The following is a 20,318-nucleotide window of genomic DNA, read 5'->3' as shown; positions in this document are numbered from 1 at the left end:
AATAAGTGTGTGTATCTGAGTAATTGATGTTGGACCACAACATTCTGGTGAGGCAGTTCATACCTGCAGGTCTTCCTCCATTAGTCTGATGACAGGAACACTGTGCTCATCACCACCAACACTTTAAAGACTCGGCTGGCTGCCTCAACTGATCAGCTGACATAGACCCTTTCCATTACTACGAACGGAGGTTTATTATACCCTGTCAGGTTAATATTTCATTTACAGGAAATACTGGTTTCTCATTCCCTCCATACAATTACTGTCTGGGTGGCAAAATGCCTTCGGGGCTACTTTTGGATTATAAGCACTCACAGTGCTGTTGGTTACCTGTTATGACCCGGTGTTTTTATACAGCCATGTACAATCCCCCCCTCAAAAAAACCTGACATTTCTGCAAAATGTTTCATGACAAATGCATCCACATTAGCATGAGTGACGATATATTTTGATATTTATTGTGGCCTACAGGTCAAAGAATGGGACACTCTGGGCTTTCAGTGCATGAGGATTTGAAAAACTGAACTATCACTATCACAGAGGAAACACAGGTTTCACTTCAAACTGATGAAGCCACATCTAAGACAACCAAAAGCAAACTGACTTTCTAAACTACAACACGCTGAGGCTGAGAAATAGATCCAATAAAAGAGGCTTTTGTTCTACAAATCAAATATTTTTAATATTTTTTTAAATCTATAAACAATACAATATGCATATATAAGCCGACATAATATAAACACAGTCAGTAACCATGTATTTAGAAAGTGCGATACATAAAAGATGATACCTGCTAAACCAGTTAAGCTAGGTTTTAAATAGCTCATGACAATGAAGCACTTTCAGACATGGTAGAATATGAGCATTCAGCAATCATATTACTGCAGTTTCATCAATATGCACCAGGCTTCGTGACGTACTGTTTATTGGAGTGTATAACATGATGTTTTGAGTAATACAAAAAAGGGTATGGACTGCACCCCTGAAATGCCAACAGAAGGGCTTGTGTGGATTTACAGCCCTTTTTCTAAAGCACAGACCTCTCTTCTTACCTGCAACAGAGACTCTGCTTTCTCCAGAGCCTTGTCAGTCTCAGATAGCTGTTCCTCTAGCTCTGTCCCATGTCTCTCTTGACTTTGTAACTCTTCCCTTACAACGTCAAACGACTCCTCAGGTCCTGTGGCTTTCCCTTGTGTCTGGGTTTCCCGCTGGATCTCTTCCTCCAGCTGAGCAGAGCGAACTGAGAATTCATGGAGCCGCCGTCCACAGTCATCTAGCTTTGTGTGGAGCTCTCCAAGCTTCCTTCGCATTCCTCGCTCGCTTTCTACCTCGGCTTTTAACTCCTCCTCCCAGTACTGCTCATGTGCAAGCTCTGCCTGGTTCCTTCGCATCGCTTGCTCCAAAGCGTCCATCTCGTCTTGCAAACGAGCATCAGAAACAGGTGAGGGACATGGAGATGGGTAGGGACGCTCCCAGGTGTGTGACTCCCTCTCTAGGGCTTCTAGCTGGGCCTCAATGGCCCTTAGTCTCTCCTGTTGCTGAAGAACTTTCCTGAATACCTCATCTTTTGAAGGGCCTATAGGTAGTGAGGGAGAAGGGGATGACATATGAGGGGACAGAGGGCTGGATGAAGGAGAGGGGGAGGCTCTTTGCTCTGGAGAGTCCTGTGGAGACCTCTTAAATTGTTTGGCCTTGGTCTTAGGAGAGCTGGAAGGCCCCAAGTTAAAGGTCAGGGCTTTTTTAGGCTGGCTACGTTTCAAAGGCTCTGGTTCAGGATGCTTAGGCAATGGAAGGGGATTAGGTCTCTCTTGTTTTGAGCCAGGTCCATCACTGCTGCTGGGGCCAGTGCGACGTAGAAAGAACTGAACTTCATTGCCATGTTGGCCTAACTTTGCGAGAGACTCCAGAGGCTTCTCTGTGGCCAGCAGCTGCCTTTCTGAGTCCCTCAGACGCTGAATAAGAACATAACGGCCTGTCTGACCTGTGACAAAGACAGAAAAAATAAAGAGTGACTATAAAAAACCTACCCTAAATATTTCCATACAAAGAAGTAGCACACCAATATTTTTATTCCTAAAAAATGATATACATCAGTCAAATTTTTTGTATTCTTAGTTGCTTCTCTCTTTTAGTTTTAATAAAACTGTGGGGTTATGTCCTCGTACCAATTCTAAATAATGAACAAATGACATCAGATGCATTATGACGATGCTGATACGTCTAAATCTCTGCCTCTGTGGACTGGAATAAAAGGCAGCTGCGTAAGAGCCACACAACATGTGAAAAAATGTTCAAATAAACTGAAGTTTCCACAAGGACCTTGAAATTAGGACAAACCCTCCCTGATGACTTGGCAAGCAGCTTGCTCATAGAAGGAGGAGAGCGCTAAAACTGGAGTTCTGTTCAATCCTACCGCAGCGTATAGCTCAAATAAAGCCGGAGGATATAGGGACAGAGTGCCGGCTCAAATTCAAACTGACCTGCTGACAATCCAGCAGCGTACTTGATTTGGGTCAGTGGAGAGCAAAAAGGTTAATAAAGAACAGGATGAGGGCAATTCTGCGATGCTTCAGTACACTTGTTTGTGTATGCATAAAAATCTAAATGCCAAGCTTTTATCTAAGCAGGCTTAAAGATAAGCTGGTGTCATGAAATGATGACAAAGTTTGAGGTGCTTACCAATGGCCTGTGCTAGAGCAATGACCACATCCTGACAGGAAGTCTCCTCGGACAGACCGCAGACAACCCGCACTACTCCATCCACCCACACTTTGAGCTCCATCTGGGACTGATAGGGTAGGGTGAAGGGTAAGAAAGTCTTCAGAGCAGATCAGTTCAGCTTGGCTTTCCTCAGCTTACCACTGCATGGCACTAACTCTGTGAAAAAAAAAAATTAAACAGCAGAGAAGAAAGTAAGAGGTGTGCTACTGTAACAAAGTTTCCTCAAAGTAACAAGAATACCCAACAAACAAAAACGTGAGCTCAATGTGCTTATGTAATCCAACACCAACACATGGGACACAACTTGTTGATAACCTAAACATGATGCATTGAAAGCGTTGATGTACAGTACATAATGCTCTCGCTTACTGGACGTTTTGTAGAAATACCAGTTTATACAACAAACAGCACTGACATCCAAAATCTGCTGTGCTGAGTCATGGATCATGGAATTAGAAAAGACTGGCAGCTGACGGGTACAGCATTGTGGCGTTTTATTAAGTTCCCAGTGGTTAGTTAAAAGCCCGGCAGTATCGCGTGGACCTGGGAGCATAAATGCCAATCTGTAACCCAATTAAACGCTCTGCTGCCCTCCTTCAAAGCCGTTATGATAGCTTAGTGCCGAGGGGAACAGACAGGGAAAGTGGAGCAACTCAAGTGTGTCTATGTTTTGAAGAGGGTGTTTGGGAGAGTACGAAACATAACAGGAGAGATGGAACAAATGTGTGTACGTGTGTTCAGTTTGACGGGCCTCAGCAGGACCACAAGTAGGTTTCATCAGACTTCCACAGTTGATCAGCAGGTAGTCTAAAACACGTCCAGGCAGCAGGGTTAACCTAAAGAAATTTCATTATGTGCAGTCCTGCCATCAGTCTGTACTTTTACAGCTACACTTCAAAACAAGGTAATAAAACACTGTCGTACACATAAAAAGGCCTCAGGCAGAGTTATCTGTAAGGACTTGGCACAGCAAGTGCAGCCTAGGTGGGTAAAAGGCAACTCTTTACCGAACAGTGTGACAGATGGTGTTCTCTTTCTGTCTGTCTCTCTGGTTTTCAATGGGAGGTGTTTAGAACTGAGCCCCAGCATTCACCATGGCCTTCATTCAATGCTCCACTGACTATTGGGAGCTGCTCTGGAGGAATGCACTGACTTCATCTTCCAGCCGGAAGAATTCCTGTTTTTCTTAACAAAGACCTCGCCCCACCCTTCCTCTGACCTGCCTGGTCCACACCACCATTACTTCTGTGCTGTTTAGATGCCAAACAATAACTCTGCTCCCCAGCAAATACAAATACAGGCCATTTACCATTTGTTTGGCATCTAAACAGCATCACAGACCCGATGGATGTGGCAACAGCATCCCAAAACACATAGCTTAGAGATTGATCACATACAATGAGATCATAGGAAATAAAGCAGGAGATAGTGATGGATGATCAATGAGGTAAAAATTATTTTGAATGAAACGTGTATGATGATTTCATCTGGAATGAAACCTGGTATTAAAAAGGGAGTGCTTATCAACCTCCAACGCCAGAAATGTCAACGTAAGCAAAGATGTCAACGCTCTTCTTTGAATGGGCACACGGTGTGCTATGTTGTAATGCACAATCAAGCCTAACATGTTGACAGAATGTGTAGACAATCATTTATTTTAGCTCTGAGGCTTTTTATGAACACATACATATGAACATTAATTTTCAAGCATGGGAATGAAAACTAAAGGCTGGAAACCAAACTTTAATTTATAGGAAGGCACCATCATGGATCGGACATAACCCTGAGAGAAGCAGAAACGGAGCTAAAGGAGAGGTTGAGCTCTTGACATTAAGGCTTATTCTGCAACTTCTTCGCAGCACCTCATCTAAAACTTCCTACATTAGACATCCAAGATTTTTATGCATCATAACAATCAGATAAAATGAGAATACAAACACAGAAACATCTCCCAGCACAGAATGTCACTCTCCCATGATATTTAGCTCTTGTACCTCCTGGCTAGTGAAATGTGATAAACTAACAGGAAACAAACAGGCCTGTTAGTCTCAGGTTGCTGTCTATTCTTTTTGTCAAAGGCAGAGCAACACTGACAACCAGACATCCGCCTGACCCAGCTCGTTTTCTCAGAACAGCTCTGGAGTCCTGTGTCAGTTCTCGTGGAAAAACAGGAGGAGGAGAACCAAAGGTACCATTAAAAACATGGACTAGAAACACCAAAGATAAAGAGTGGGAATACACACACATAAATATGCAAATGCTACGGACAAACACCAGCTGCAGTTTGCTGTGCATATGTTATGAGCCTCTAAACACGCTAGAGCCTGATTTTAGCCTATTACAGATATCAGCTTCCTTACATATTGCCTGACACACATCTTATGTGTGTCTTGTAGAACAGAGTCCAGTTGGCAATAGTTATTCAGGCAGTAAATCCACTGTTTCCAATAATCTCAGGACTGTCTGGCAGCACATGCAGCAGAGTAGCATTCACAGCTGAGCAGATGGTGGTGTGGAAGCAATCGCTCAGAGTCATCCTTCATTTATTTTACTTTGTGACCTTTATTACTTCACTATTATACCTAATAAGGCAGAAAGGACAACAAAAGCTTGTAAATCAGCAGGAATAAAAGACAACGAAAACATAAATAATTAAGCTTAAATGTACTCAACATTCTCCAACGCTTCACTTGGCAAACTATCAAGGTTAATGAATCCGCGTGAGTGACTCATTCTAAATGCAGGAAGTGACTCTCCTGTTGTGTAGTTGCTGCAGCAACAGAAAAGTAAATGTTTTTAGTGGCTGTTACGAATCAGTTTTGGCCCCAAAAGGGAATTAAATTCCAACCGTACACCTTAAACTCACATTGACCCACCCTAACCAATTCTAATGGAAAAAAAATAATACACCACATACCCAACTTTACTTTACCCATGACAAATTGCAATTTTCACTGAAACTCCAACCAGTCACAAATCCCCTGAAGAGAAATAAACAGTAATCAATAATCTCTGACTCCAAGCTCAGATAAGAACACACTCACAAAAGGGCGACTTGAGGAGCTCATCTGGTGAATTTCACAAGGAAAACACATAAGTCATTTTTATATAATGAAAGATAAAGAAAGACAGTGACGGTGCATAAATGAGAAAGCCAGCGAATATATAAGAAAAAATGCTGACAGTTTAAAAAAAAAAAAGAGTGGTAGAGAAAATGTGCCACCCTTATTATCGCTCATCCATCTAGCAAACCTGCTTTGTGTCTTTCATCAACCTGTCTAGGCCTCTGTTTGTGTCTCTTCAATACAGGTCTCCCATCTGCTTTGTAAATTTGACTAAAAGAAAAAGTGGCTTTTATCACAGCCCTGCAAATACACAAGGCTTGATCTGTCTCAAGCTGTGAACTGATGGGACCCTTAAGCCTAGATTATACTTGGTTGCATATACGGACAGCGGGAGACCAGAAGACCGAGTTAGCCACTCCTGTTATACTTCTTTGAAGTCCACTTGAAATTCGCTGCCTGGACGCATGCGTAGTTGGTGCATTGTAATGTAAATTGTCCACAAACGAGTCCACGCTGTCACTGGACCACCTTGGTCGTGGTCCGATGACGACATTTACATCATAAGGACCCAAAAAAAAACCTAAAGTTCAAACATTTGAGGCTGCTCAGACAGGAATCAAGTGTTTTGAAAGACACCCAATCTCCAAATCCCCTTTTTTCTTACATACATATAAACACACAGAACATGTAAAGACATAAAAGCTGACACTCAAGCACAATGCACTTGGTTTGATGCAGCTGGGAAGACACACCTTAACCTTCAATTTCCTTTCTAAAGGTCTGAACAAGTCATTTCTGTTAGTCATACGCAATATTAGGAAACCTGCGGAAACAAAAGCTTTGCAGAAAAATTCCAAGCGGGGTTAATAATGTACTAGAGCTCCTAAATGCTCGAGGCTACGTGTGGGTGTGTAATATGAATGTGAGTGTGTGTGCAGGGGCAGTACACAACCCTGTGTCATGCACATGCAGTGGTCAAAGGTTGGGAATGCATGCCTGTTTGGGAGTTTACAAAAAAGGTGGTTAAGTTTGTAGGCTTATCTTTATAAGAATCTGCTCCAGCTCTGAGTAAGGGCAGCAACACGAGTCTGAGGAACAATGGCAGGAGTAAAGGGCAGAGTTTACATCGCATTTGTCAATGGATCGTAGCAACAAATGCATGCAAACATTTATCCCTATCAGTATACGCAGGGGAAATAAGACCCTGTCCCACGCTGCTTTACATGTATATAATAGGATAAATATTGTTGTTAAAGGACAATTAAGAGTACTGGGAGAAGCTAGGCCCTCAGTGCCACTCTGTTCCAGGTTGGCAAAGACAAACACTCAAAGAGACAGCAACACGCTGGCACAGAACAGCCTGGTCTCATCTAAACTGCAGAGAGACTATTGTTGCTCTGGTTCTACACTCAGCAGACAATGCTGTCTCTTTTGTGGCCTCTGGCATCGCCGAGTCGTCTGACACACCAGCTTTTACTGCCATTCTGGAGTGTTACCACAGATAAGCACTGTTACCACCAATAAAATGGAATACAGATATTTTATTTCGTTCTGCCTGGCTTCCTTGTTTCGCATTCTTTGTCACACCTCCTCCTATTTCATTTTTCAGTATCTACTACGTCAGCACAGGTTATGTTGCACAGACAGATGAGAACAAAAAGTTCCATGACACAATCACAGTTGAGAACAGCACTAAAAATTGTTCACAGTGGCAGAAAATTGTTCTTTAGCCTCAGCAAATAGAACTGGTTTTACATGTTGAAATCTCAATTGTCTTGCACACTGGCTGCAAAAGAGTTGCAACGGATACAAACTAAACAATGGAAATGTTCTTAATTTACACATTAAACTGTTCATGCATTCACTGATAAGGCCAATGTGATAGGTCATATCTGAACAGGAGAACTATGACGGAAAAAGCACCTGAATTTAAAGAGAAAAAAAATCATCACATACATTTAAATCTCTCGTCTTCCACCTGCACATTTTTAACTAAAAGTTGCCTCTGGGATTGAACTGTACTGTACTGTATAAAACATCTGTGCAATCCCGGATCAACTCAGCCTTCAGGCACAATTAGAAGGTATTCAGGGAGTTGCTTTAAATTAATAACGCTAACAAGCCTAGCCTAGCCTCATGCATTTATCAGCAGCGATTGTATCTTTAACAGAGCTTCTTCCAAACCTTACATGATGAAAACATGTAAGAAACGCTTTCTAAATTCTCCAACGGACACCAGCAGCTCCTTTGCATAAGTTATTATCAGCAGGGACCAAGTGCCAGCAGCAGACAGAGGCACACTGAGTATTGTGAGGAAAGTGCTGCAGATTTACAAGGGGTGAGGGCTTCTACTGCACAAATTAACACTAAAGTTTCCATGTATACACACCTCTCTAGTGGTCAATAAGTTTGTTTAGTTGTTAGGAAAGCAACTCTAAAAAGAGTCAGTAAGTGACACATGGAAACATTTCTTCTACTTTTGAGAATAAACATTAGTTTCCTCTTGCAAAGTCACATTTAATTTAATGCGAGCATTAGGGTAGCCTTATGTGTAAACTTGTGTGTGACACTGATGGTGATACTTCTTCCTTACAGTCCAGGGCCAGGCTCCAGACATGATGTTTGCTGATTAGAGACTGAACAATTGCCTGGGTTTCTACTAGCAAAGCTTCAGTGAAGCTTCAACACACGTGATGAATAATGCAGTTTTTCACAGCACATTATTTTGGTAAATATTTCTCAGAAAAAAGTCCAAGTGCTTGTTACTGACAAGCCCTTTTGAAAATGCCCCCTGTCTGCCTGTGTTTCTACTCCATTGACATGCTAATGACTGAGCGCAAAAGAATCAGAAACAGCATTAATAAGCTTTGGTTGTCATACTTCCATACAGGGATCTGTCACTCCAGCCTTTTAGCCTTCTCCATTATAATGATTACCTAATCCAAGTGTGAAATCTCAGTGAAAGTGGATCAGTGGTTCATTAACACAGGCAGAACCTTTGCAAGGGCAAATATAGGAAACAATATAATATTAATAGAATCAGAGTAGTTATAAAAAGCTGCTAAAAATGAGCTTCATGAGGGTGGTTATACACATTTAAAAAGTTGCTCTTGATATAGATTAGTTATGTCATGTGTTTTGCTCTTTTTTAAATGTTAACTCTAAATCAGATGGTGCAACTCACTGCATCATACATGTATCTAAAATAAAATACAAGCTGTCCTTGCGCTAAGCATGCAACTGATGATCAGTGAGAGTTTACAGCTTAAACTTAATTACTTCCACTTGAAGGACACCTTGAAATGGCCGTTCAGAGTCTTGCCATCACCCTTGGCAGTCAATACCCCTGCAGTCACACTGTAAAAACAGCACTTAGTGTAAAATCCCACTCACCGTGAATCACCAGCAGCACTCACAGTGACAAATCGTAACCTGCCCTTAACCACAAGGGAGGAAGAGCATATGTAGATGTCATACAAAGAACATTTGTTCAAATTCAGTTCTTGAAACTACAAATTCTCGCCCAACACCAGCCTGGAGAGGCTCCAATCCTACCGCGATCGTGAATTTGAAAAGCGATGGAAACAAAATGGACTGATGGCCCAAGAAAGTAGGTTTTGCTTTTATTATTCTACTCTGGAAATTTAAAGTACTCGCGGCACACTTTTGGATTTCACTGTAAGCCAATAAACTAGACACCTATAAGCATGTGGCCACAATAGTTTACACAGGCCTGGCCGCAATACAACAATACTGCATTATTCACCGCACTGTGATGAATACTTACTCATACCTGATTTGGCAGTCGCCATTCACTTATTTGCTTCAAGCCTGGAAGCCGAGCGGAGGTGAATACATTACATGGGACATATTTGTTTGCGCTGACTCATGGATCTGCCCATAGAGCCTGCAGCTAATGGTGAGAATGATAATAAAGTCCTTTTCACATAGCCAATGAGAGGTGAAGCAAAGCTGGCCTCCACTGAGAGCTCAGCTCAGGATGACTGGTTTGGTTGCCTGCAAGCACAGGAGTTTATATTGTTGGGTGAGCCATAGAAGAAGACTTTCTGACTGCTGATGGGTACCCATATGTAATTATATACTCCCAACCTGACTCAACAGTGCTTGCCAGGGAAGGAGGATATCACTCTGTTCCCAGCCAAACTCATATAAAACACATAGTAGTGGCAGACCCACTTATATAAGATGCGCAATAAGTACATGGTCATATATAGCCTATGAACAGACACGCAGAAGACGATATTCAGTTAGGAGATAGACTAAATAATATGTTACATGAGAATAAGTATAGACACCAGGGAGCCTGACTCAAAAATGATTATGCTTGAGCCCACTAATTTAACAAATACAATTTACACAGTACATAAGTGGAAAATTTGTAGTCCTGAATTTTCCAGCACACGTTATTTATGTGCCCATGTGCCCATGCATGTGCCATTGAGGAGGAAAGCTATCCTCCAGTGTCACAAGTTTGACGCTAAACTCATTAGTAATTTAAAGGTCGCTTCCATGTCTGCTCATATCAATTATTTACTCTTGTTTTTTTGTTTTCTCGTTTTTTTTTTTCTTAGATCTTAAAGCAAAATTAGAATAAGGCCTCGAATGCAAAAGAGCAAAACAATGTAACTAAGTATTGAGCCCTGTCTAATTACTTTTTATCATTTGATATGATTAACTGTATTTAAAGTACATGGAATTAGTAACTCCTTTGACTTTAGAGCCTCAGAACTGAGAGAGGTGGTGTTTTGTTCATCACACTCTAAGTCCATGCAATCCATGATGCAACATACACTCGTCAGTCTTTATATAAGCTTAAGAGCTGAAGGGATTGTTACCATTAGTTGCTCAAGTTTGAAGAAAAAATTCACACATATAGACACACACACAGATATATCTATATCTATCTATCTATTAGGGGTGCAACAATACTCGTATCGATATTGAACCGTTCGATACAGTGCTTTGGGTTCGGTATGCATATGTATCAAACAATACAAAATTTTAAATTTATTTTATCAACTTTCCTTCTGACGATGCTGTCTGTGTTGAGCGCTCAGTGGATCTGCGCTCGACAGTGCAGCCTAGGCGGAGTAGTCGAATGCAGATTCACTGAACGCAGGGCAAGCTAGCTAGACAGAAGTTAAGCTTGTTGCAACATGGCAAATTGAACCTCCCCCACCCTCATTCAGATCTGGCGTTTGGAACTATTTTGGTTTTCATGTGACGTATGAAGGTAAACGAGTCATGGACAAAAGTAAAACAGTATGTCGGATGTGCTACGCAATGCTCAATTACATTGGTGGGAACTAGTGCGTTAGCGCAGTTAGCTCGTTAGCGCAGTTAGCTCGTTAGCGCAGTTAGCTCGTTAGCGCAGTTAGCTCGTTAGCGCAGTTAGCTCGTTAGCGCAGTTAGTTCGTTAACGTCCAGCCCCATGCACGGGGCGATCCGCGGTAGCTCGTTAACGGAGATTTGCCGTGTTGTGGCGTTAACCTCATTTCAGATTAACGCTGACAGCACTAGTGGGAACACAACGAATATGACTGCACATTTACGCCGACATCATCCTAGTACAAAGACAAGTGGAAGCAGACAAAAACAACAAGCACGCATGCTACAAACTTTACCTGAGTCATTTAGACAGCCGTTAGCACATGATTCTCCTTATGGGGAGCTGATATGTTTAATATGCTGCTGAGAATATAGCCCAGAAGAAGCGTATAGTATAGCTTTTATTTTGGAAAGAGCCATTTCTCTGTAATAAACTCTCTTTTCCAAAGATGAGTGATTTCTCGATCAGATAGATTTCTTTTTTTATTACCTTGTTGTTTCAGCAACATTAAATTTAAAAACTGTACTTTTGAGTTAAAATATATATTTATAATTTTAATAAATGACAAATTAAAAAGGCATGAACATTTTTTTTGTATCGTTGCACCCCTACTGTCTATCTATATCTATATAGACATAGATATATATATATATCTGTGTTGCAGCAACAAAAATAGCACAAAAGAAATCTCAAAGCATCAGATCATCATTATCAACACACCTGTCCATCACAGGTCTGTTTGCCTGTTAGGTGAGGCAGTTATTACTTAAGGATACAGCAGGTGGTCATTCTTGCACAGGGATGAACTATTCCAACAAAAAACACACAACTCCAGCACATACATCTCTCTGTGTGAAGCATGTTTTCACAGATCAAAGTGAGGAATTCCACTTGTCTCTTTTTACAGGCCGTGAACATTACATGGGCAGTTCACATGTGACTACTATAGCTAATGCAGTCCATTCACTGCTGGTTTTGATTAGACTCGACTTTGAAACTGAAAGCTGGGTCCCGACCGTGACAATCATTGAAAGACAGCCAGAAAGTTTGAGAAGCAGCCACCAGCTGTACAAATTGGGTAAGGACCTTCAGCTATGCAAAACATTCATCCTCACACCTTTACAGTATTCACCTAGGGAGTTTCAACATGCCTGGCCTTTAGCTAGGAATACAGCACAGCCATAGAGTGAGAGCAACCAAGAGTCTGCGAGTGCGTGGCTGTGTGTAAGTAAAACTAAAGGTAGAATATTGCAGCAGGACCTTGTTAAGTCTTGCTACAAAGATAAGATCTGCCAGAAAGGAGATTCATTCCACAAAGACGCTATTTGTGTGCGCTAAGATAAAGGCTCCTAAGGGGTTAAACAGGTAAACACTTTGGTATTTACAAAGCGTCACAGAACTGCGATGTCACATGTGTGTGGTCTAAATGTTACATGAGTCAAACAAAACATCAGTCAGAGAATGGAGCAAATAAACATTAAAAGATAAAAAAGATCCAGAGTAACTTAGGGAGTACATTCAAGATATATATATTTAACTATTTAAATAAAATAAATAAATAAAAACACGCTACATTTTTAGATACCTTACTTTAAAAATGTGTGCTTATTTTTAAAGAATAAGTCAAACTCTAAGTATAGAGAAGATTAAAAAATACAATTGAAATTGATACGAGCTTTCAGACCTGTTTCTTATACACAGTGCTCTTAATAGTATAATTCTGAGTTTTAATACTCAACTGCACAGAAAGTGAACGATGAAATGCCCGTGTTGCAAGCAGATCATAAGGTTCAGGTGATTTATAGTTTGATGGGAAGGTGGTGTCACGCATGACTTTCTCTCCCCATCAGTAATGACGATGCAGTTGACAGATGTGTGCATCAGAAAAAAGTAGGAGGGCAGGGTGCCGATTTCCAGCATCCTTGGAGCACCTTTGGGACTAAGATCTTCCACATGATCACCACGGTGATCTTTGGTATGGATACACAAGTATATACACAAACTGACAAGGATCCTGTGGCTGAGTATACTTGTGAGAGATATGTTAGTTACCCTTTTGGAATAACAAGGACAACAAGGACAAGATGGAACAATGACGAGGTGTTTCTTAATGAAGGAATATTAAAAGTAGCAAGCATAAAGATGGAAATACCAAATGTGAGATATATCAAAATAAAACTTACAAAAAATATATATCTTATAAATAACACTTATGAAATGCTCCACTTTTGAGGGTTTTACCCAGATAAGATATCCAGGAAACTCAGTAAAGTTCAATCTTGGAGCAGGGCCCAGGTATGACGGTAATCTGATGCTGAAAATATGTCTGTATCTTTCCTATATCTGCTTATCTCTCTGGATGAAATAATGGATCAGTTTTGGTGTCTTTGTCACAGGGTTAAAGGAAGTGCAGTAAAGTAAACTGTACAGGTGATGAAGACTCAACTCACTAGGATTGCATGAAACGTACTGATACTGCTTACAGCAAGGGTAGGCAACTCCAGGGCTCGAGTGTTGGTGTCCTGCAGGTTTTAGATGTGTTCTTGATCCAACACAGCTGATTCAAATGGCTAAATTACCTCCCCAACATGTTTTGAAGTTCTCCAGAGGCCTGGGAATGAACTAACCACTTGATTCAGGTGTGTTGACACAGGGAGATATCTAAAACCTGCAGGACACCGGCACTCGAGGCCTAGAGTTGCCTACCTCTGGCTTACAGGATCATTAGACTCTTGTAACTTTGTTTACTTAGAACCTGTTTTTGTACTTCAATCAAAATGAAGTAGCAATATTATGTATAGGCTGTAATCTTGTCATGTTTGGTGTATTTATAATAGGCTGTATAAGCGAATCTCTCAGACCAAAAGTTTCCAGAGAATTTTTGTTTTACCTACCATCTACCCATGAGCAATGGTGGTTTGTTTTGCATGTTTTATGCTTGATCTACCATATCAACATTCAATGACAGGTCTACCGTCAAGCCTCTCAGCATGACGGGCAAATCTGTCAGATCCACCTGCCTCTCTCCTGTCCTATATGATGATTTACTATCTCTGCTCCCAGAGGCAGATATTTTTTTCGCTTTCTTGTTGGAGTCTTGACCCCCCTCGTGGACCTTTCCAGGTCCCCCGGCTGAGGCACCGTGTTATTTACTGCCCAGAGAGCTCTGTGTGCAGAGAATCAGTATAGCATGGCTGGTTCAGCAAGGGAGCAACTAGCTGCTCGCTCGCTCTCACACATATTCACAGATGCACACAAACACAAACGGTCACATGACCATCCTAGCGGGAATAAGATGTTTACCGCAGTATAATGACTACACATTGAGTGTCTGTCCATGCGTCTCAAGCCTACAAACAGACACAGATTGTTCATTACCTCAGCAACAGTAACCTGCCACTGGTGTCAAACAGCGACAGGAAATACGACGCTATTGGTTTGACAATGTCACAAGAACTTTGTCCTGATAAGACATGAAAACATTGACTCAGATGAACTTTATAGCCAGCTGGGCTTACTTGGGAACATATCCTAAGGTGGACCAAGTCTGCGTAGTTCTGAGAGTAGATGGCTTTAGGTAACCTCTGACCTGAACATGTTACATGAATGAAGGGAGATTGTGGCTATTTGTGTCACTCGGTGACCTCGAATTATTTCAACAGCTTCCCCTGAAAGGGATAACTGAGGACAAAAGTAAGCACAATTCAGAAAAGTTGGCATAAAAAACAAGAAAGCCTCACTGCCTCAGGGAAATGTCTCTCCAACTTCAAGGATCAAAAGACTTCAACACTTGTTTATAATCAGTCCACAAATTTCTGTACAGCTTTACAACTCACACATAAAAAGTAAAAAGCCAGGTGCTCTTGAAAAGAGAGGTTTCTAAAAAATCTCAAAACAGAGCCACAGTGAAATTCCTTTTTTAAATCCTCCCTTCCTCTCAGTAATTATAACCTTTCTGCTGACAAACTACAGGTCTGCTGTGTTTGTCTTTACTCTTCAGATAAAACAGGCGAAGAAAAGGCCTGTGTGTGTGTTGGGCTGGATGCCAGTCTCTCACTGGTTCTTCTAGCAAAGTACATACTATCCTACCTGATACAGCAAGAACACTAAAGAAAGGAGACACTGAAACAGAGTCGTCCCAATTTTTTTTTTTTTTTTTTTTTAAATAAACACGCCATCGAGAAAATTTCATAAGTGAGAACTTGTAAGACTCTACAGCATCCTACAAGACTCTGTTCTCCTTTATGAAATCCTGTGGGAAAACGTCTGCCATAGTAAACTCGGTGAGGATGATTTATTTAAAGGAGTACAAATGATTTGATAAATTGAAAACTGGGTTGACTTTGGATTGGAAAGAGGGGTGTGAGGGAGGATAAGGGAGCAAGATGTGAGGGATGTGAATGTGATGCAAGAAGTACTGGATCAATCTTTTATCACTGCAGTGTGCTTTCATCCCTAATGGATCCGACATGAGCAAGGCACAGCATTACCTTCCGTCACATTGCACAGGCAGGGGGAAGGACGCACGGAAAAGTACAGGAGAGCAAGTGAGGTAAGCACAGCAACACACGAGAAAGAAAGACAGTTTTATCGGAAAAGACGAGAAAGTGGCTCAAACCACCCGCCTGAAAATAATCACAGCCTCATACATGCAAAAATATTATTTCGCCAACATGTGGCCGTAGAGTTTCCAATTACATCTGCACCTGAGTGCATCGGCAGGAGTACGGAAATGCTACTGATAAGGACTGTGAGAAATTCAGACGCTTCACAGCATGAAGGATGACTTCGAAAGTTCCCATCAAGAATCCCAAGAGATATCTTGCTGTGCATGGGCAGGTTTGCCTTCCTTGCCATGTGAGCTGAGTGACAGACAGACACACTGACAGAGACGGAGAGAGACAGACGGACTATTCTAGAAGAGGAGTCCATCTGTGTATTCGAGCAGGAAAAGAGCATTAAAAATAACACTGCAGAGAACAAGGCACAACCACTCTCACAAGACACTCTACTGTCTCAATGCTAAAAAGGCTCATTCATGTGACAGAAAATAAGAAATATCTAAGCACTTGATGGAGACTTGAAGGGTAGCAGAGAGAAAATAAGGCTGAAAAGTTGAACGTTTTATGATGCATTCCTAGGAATAGGGAGTATACCGCCTTTTAAATCACATTATCTCATTTGAAAATATTTCAAAGGATGAGATAATACCATTTATATAGTTCATAACAGAGTTCCTACCACCGGGCCATGCAGCAGTGAAAGTTTTAAACGTTAGCATTAATATTTTCTTAAACCTGCCGCTCAGCCGGCTTTACCTTGGTGATGATAAACTTTATACTCTTCCCTTTGGCTATTGTTGCATATTAATAAAAAATTGCTGCAGATATATAGCCGTTGAAGTTGAAAACATCGAGGCAAGTGCTACGACTTAATATGGTTTCAAACCTTCAGCAGATATGAATTCACATATGTTCGTAGTACAATAGAGTTATTTATTCATAGTTTACGTAAACAGAAGCCACAGTTTGGTGCCAAAACTTTCTTTTGTATCTGCAACCAAAGCTCCGCTCCACTTGCTCACAACTTCTTTTTATTGTTGGGAACTTAGCGACTTTGTACCCCCTGTAGTGACATAAAAAAAATGACATAAATAAACGCACCTGGCAACAATTCTAATGATGTTTTTGAACCAACATTGATCGTTTCCTTTATAATCGCTTGATTTTTTGCACCAAACAAATGAGCTGTGCGTGTCCACCAACTTCCTCTTTTTTTAAATGGGACATCTTACATTTTTTCTGTACACACAACAAAAGTCATAATGCAGCTCTACTTTCAAACTATTTGTATGCGTTATTTTTAAGTGATATCGCATATATAGAAGCACAATTTTAGCCATGAAGAGCAGCTGCTTGGAAATGGCTTTGAAGTGACTGCAGCAATCTAATCTGATTTAATATAATAACGTAATAACGCAGTCTTAATGGGCTGCATTTCAGTCACTATTACTTAACAGGAAAATAAAATAAAATCATGTATGTGGAACAAACTTTTCCTGGAAATTTAGGTGGAAAAAAATAAAATGTTTTTATAGCAGCTGTGAAAGGACAGACACTAGGCCGAGGCAAATATGATGTGATTACATCATGGATATGCTAAGTGGCACATGGCATTATTCAAGCAGGCTTTAGTCACTTTCTACTGACAGCTGGAAACACTCGAGCAACATAAAGGGATCTTATTTTAACCACAATATGTTTAATTAAAAGTGCCTTCCACGTTTCACATGTGGCTTTTTCTTATGACTATAATAGCCACTCTGTTTTCTAGTACATTAAATCGTCATACTTCTGTTCCCCTTCAAAGATGTCAAGCAAACATGGTCCACTACATTTACTTAGGATAATAAATTTACTGTACTTGATAACTCGGAGCAAACATCAGGTGGGACTGATCATTTGAATAAGGGTTACACACCGTAGTATAACAACTGCTAACGATTACATAACCTAAAACTAAACTAAAACAAAATAATTAGAGTCAAGCGCTTGCGTCAAAGTCCATATGGCTCCCTTCCCTTAACCATCTATTATTCTGACACTATCTTTCTGGAAATGAGTCAACTTTGTGAAACATACTAACAGAGATAACACACGAGGTGTAACTGTTTGACTCCCACAACCTGGAAAAAAAAATATTCCCTCCTGGAGAGAGGGATTTAAAACCAGCAGCCCTGATTGGACAACAAATACAGCCTGCTAATGAGCTTCACTGTCTAACACAAAACATGCTGAGAATCTGTAACTAAGATGCTAGCCATGCATAATGATGAGTCAACGTTTATATAGGCTCACTTTCACTGGATTTAGTGCATTCGATTTGCACAGTGTTTGAGATGTGTAGCACGGAACGTGCAGTAAGTGAGCTGAACTCTGCCCATGACTTTCAGAAATTAATCTTTAATCTGGGGTAGTAAAAAGAGCAGCCTGTGATACATTACACTTGTGGACAGCCTCTATTTGCACAGGCAGGCTGGCTTTGTGACTGACACAAAAAGTTATTTTTTTTTAAAAGAAAAAAGGGGGGGAAGGGGAATAATTGCACAAGTGCACAGTCAATGAGGTTTCCTCCAAACAGGTTTGGGTCCTTTTGTCTCAGGCAAGAATACTTGGGTGACGGGTCTAGTGTCAACAGGTACATGTAAAGACACAGTTCATCACTCTACAGACATAACACAAGAGTCTCTTCATTATTATGCCATTCAAAAAACAATACAAACAAAAACTCACCATTTATAATAAAAAACTAACAGTATTTATAGTAGTAATAATAACAGATTTTTACGTGCATGCTGGAACATACGGCAAAGCCGGCTGTATTCAGAGAAACTTCCTGACACCGTGATTCAAGCAGTCAAGGACACGTTCAAACAATCACCAAAAGAAGCCCTTACACTTACCGAGTAAAAGAGAAGCCTTTCCGCCTCTTCAGTGATTTAAATTTCTTTTCCTCAATCAGTTTTTTTTATTCTTTCTGTCCCTGTGCCTCAATCGGGGAAATCCTTTACTTCTGACAGGGCAGCAGAGCTGGTTGAGCGGCTGGTGCGTTACGCAGCTTAGCAAGTGTCTGTGTGAGGAGTGCGTGAGCCGAGAGGAGGTGAGAGGCAGTCCTATGTGGTCACGAAGAGATTTAAAGGATGTCGCGACTTCTCCTCCGCACTGTCCCGCTGTCGCTGGCTGCTTGAGGAATGTGCTTCAACCAGGAGCCCTCGCCACAGCCGAGATCTGAGAGGTGCCAGAGTTCTCTCTCCCTCTGTCATTCTACACTCCTCCTCCTCCTCGCCGTCTCTCTCACCCACACAGAAACACACCCTCCCCGCCAGTCCTTTCTCTCTCTCACTCTTTTTCTCCCCACCCTTTCTTGCTGTGCTGACAGATCAGATCACCTCCCCCCTTTTTCAGGTAGTTGAAAGAGTGTTTTGTGTGTTGCCGTACTCTATCAGCATCAATTTTTGCAGTTCTTCTGTTCACAATCTGTATTTCTGAATGACACAAAGGACTACTTAGAGGAGAATTTTAAAAAATAAGAGCAGTATGAACTCCCTGCTGTTAGCACAATCAGTAGCTCGAGGCATTAGACATACACGCAGTGGCCTCTGGTTACAGCTGATTACACAAATGAGTCTGTCAGGTGATTTCTCTTCCTTTTCCTGGAATGAGGTCATAGTCCGACAGACCAGGTGGAACTGGACAACGTGTGTGTGTGTGTTTGTGTGTGTGCGTGCATGTGTTTGAGTCAGGCAACGCCCTGTGGGAAAATGAGAGAAAGAAGCAACTTAAATCTAATGACTACTGTCCAGAAAGCAACACAGTCACACACAAAGGTAGGATAGAAACTATTTAACATTTTAAAATAATGTGACAATCTTGAGTTGTGCTCCTACCTCCATAACCTTCTCTCACAAACACACACAGAGCTGAGACATGCATGACCAATGGGCTAGGCAGAATGTGTGGGAGCCCCCAGCATGAGCCATACCCCACTCTCTTGACATTATCTCATCTTTATCCGTACGTCTCCCTCAATCTTAACCGTAAACTATTTTTTTAGTGTCTTATTTCTCCCTTACTATCTTCCCTACAGAAGAAACTAGAAAATAGCCACTTAGACGTTATGTAAAAGCAAGCAAACATCTCAAGTTTAAAAGGAGGACTAACTGAGGCCCAGATAATGAAGCAAAACAGCTAATATATTAGCACCGAGACTATAACAGCCTATATCATACTAAATAAAGCACACATTAAAAACTGTTACCAGTTTTTATAGCAACATAAAACAACCCTTCAGACTGTCACAGTTTAAAATGAACACGTTCATGGGTTTAAAAAATAAATAAATAAAACTTTTATGGCTCTTTTCAGTATGAAGCACACCCGCTCTTGTCTGGCACCCCTGCACTGTGCCTCGCACATGAAAAACAAAGTGCAGCCGCGGAAGTAATAAGTTCATGTCTAACACGTACACCTGCATACCATTTAACCACAGTGGTAGTTTTCTTATGTGAACTACTGACAACCTCATTATAAATTTGAGACATAGGTTCAGCTCAAAAGCACACGTTATATCTTTTCCTTTGACTTTTCATAATAATACATTTTCAAAATGCATAAAAAGAAGAA

The 20,318-nt window shown here is 41.1% G+C and overlaps 1 protein-coding gene across 2 annotated transcripts in view; it reads right to left on the bottom strand.

Moving 5' to 3' along the window:
• rassf7a (Ras association domain family member 7a) overlaps positions 1-20,318 on the bottom strand; it is a 38,698-nt gene that overhangs the window by 2,831 nt on the left and 15,549 nt on the right. Inside the window, exons 1-3 of one of the 2 annotated variants that reach the window (XM_087842949.1) lie at positions 18,599-19,033; positions 2,680-2,877; positions 1,053-1,981 (exon numbers count right to left, since the gene is read on the bottom strand). In XM_087842949.1, the coding sequence (XP_087699075.1) occupies positions 1,053-1,981; positions 2,680-2,782 (1,032 nt within the window). In that variant the 5' untranslated portion in view covers positions 2,783-2,877; positions 18,599-19,033. Of the gene's footprint in view, positions 1-1,052; positions 1,982-2,679; positions 2,878-18,598; positions 19,034-20,318 lie in introns of those variants that run through there. The other variant, XM_006789571.3, reaches the window with a different exon arrangement.

This window comes from Neolamprologus brichardi, chromosome 7 (genome assembly GCF_056152115.1).
Source record: "Neolamprologus brichardi isolate AB-2024 chromosome 7, ASM5615211v1, whole genome shotgun sequence".
Lineage (NCBI taxonomy): Eukaryota > Metazoa > Chordata > Actinopteri > Cichliformes > Cichlidae > Neolamprologus > Neolamprologus brichardi.
The sequence above is the reverse complement of the archived record's forward strand: the minus strand, read 5'-3'. Positions and strand labels throughout refer to the sequence as shown.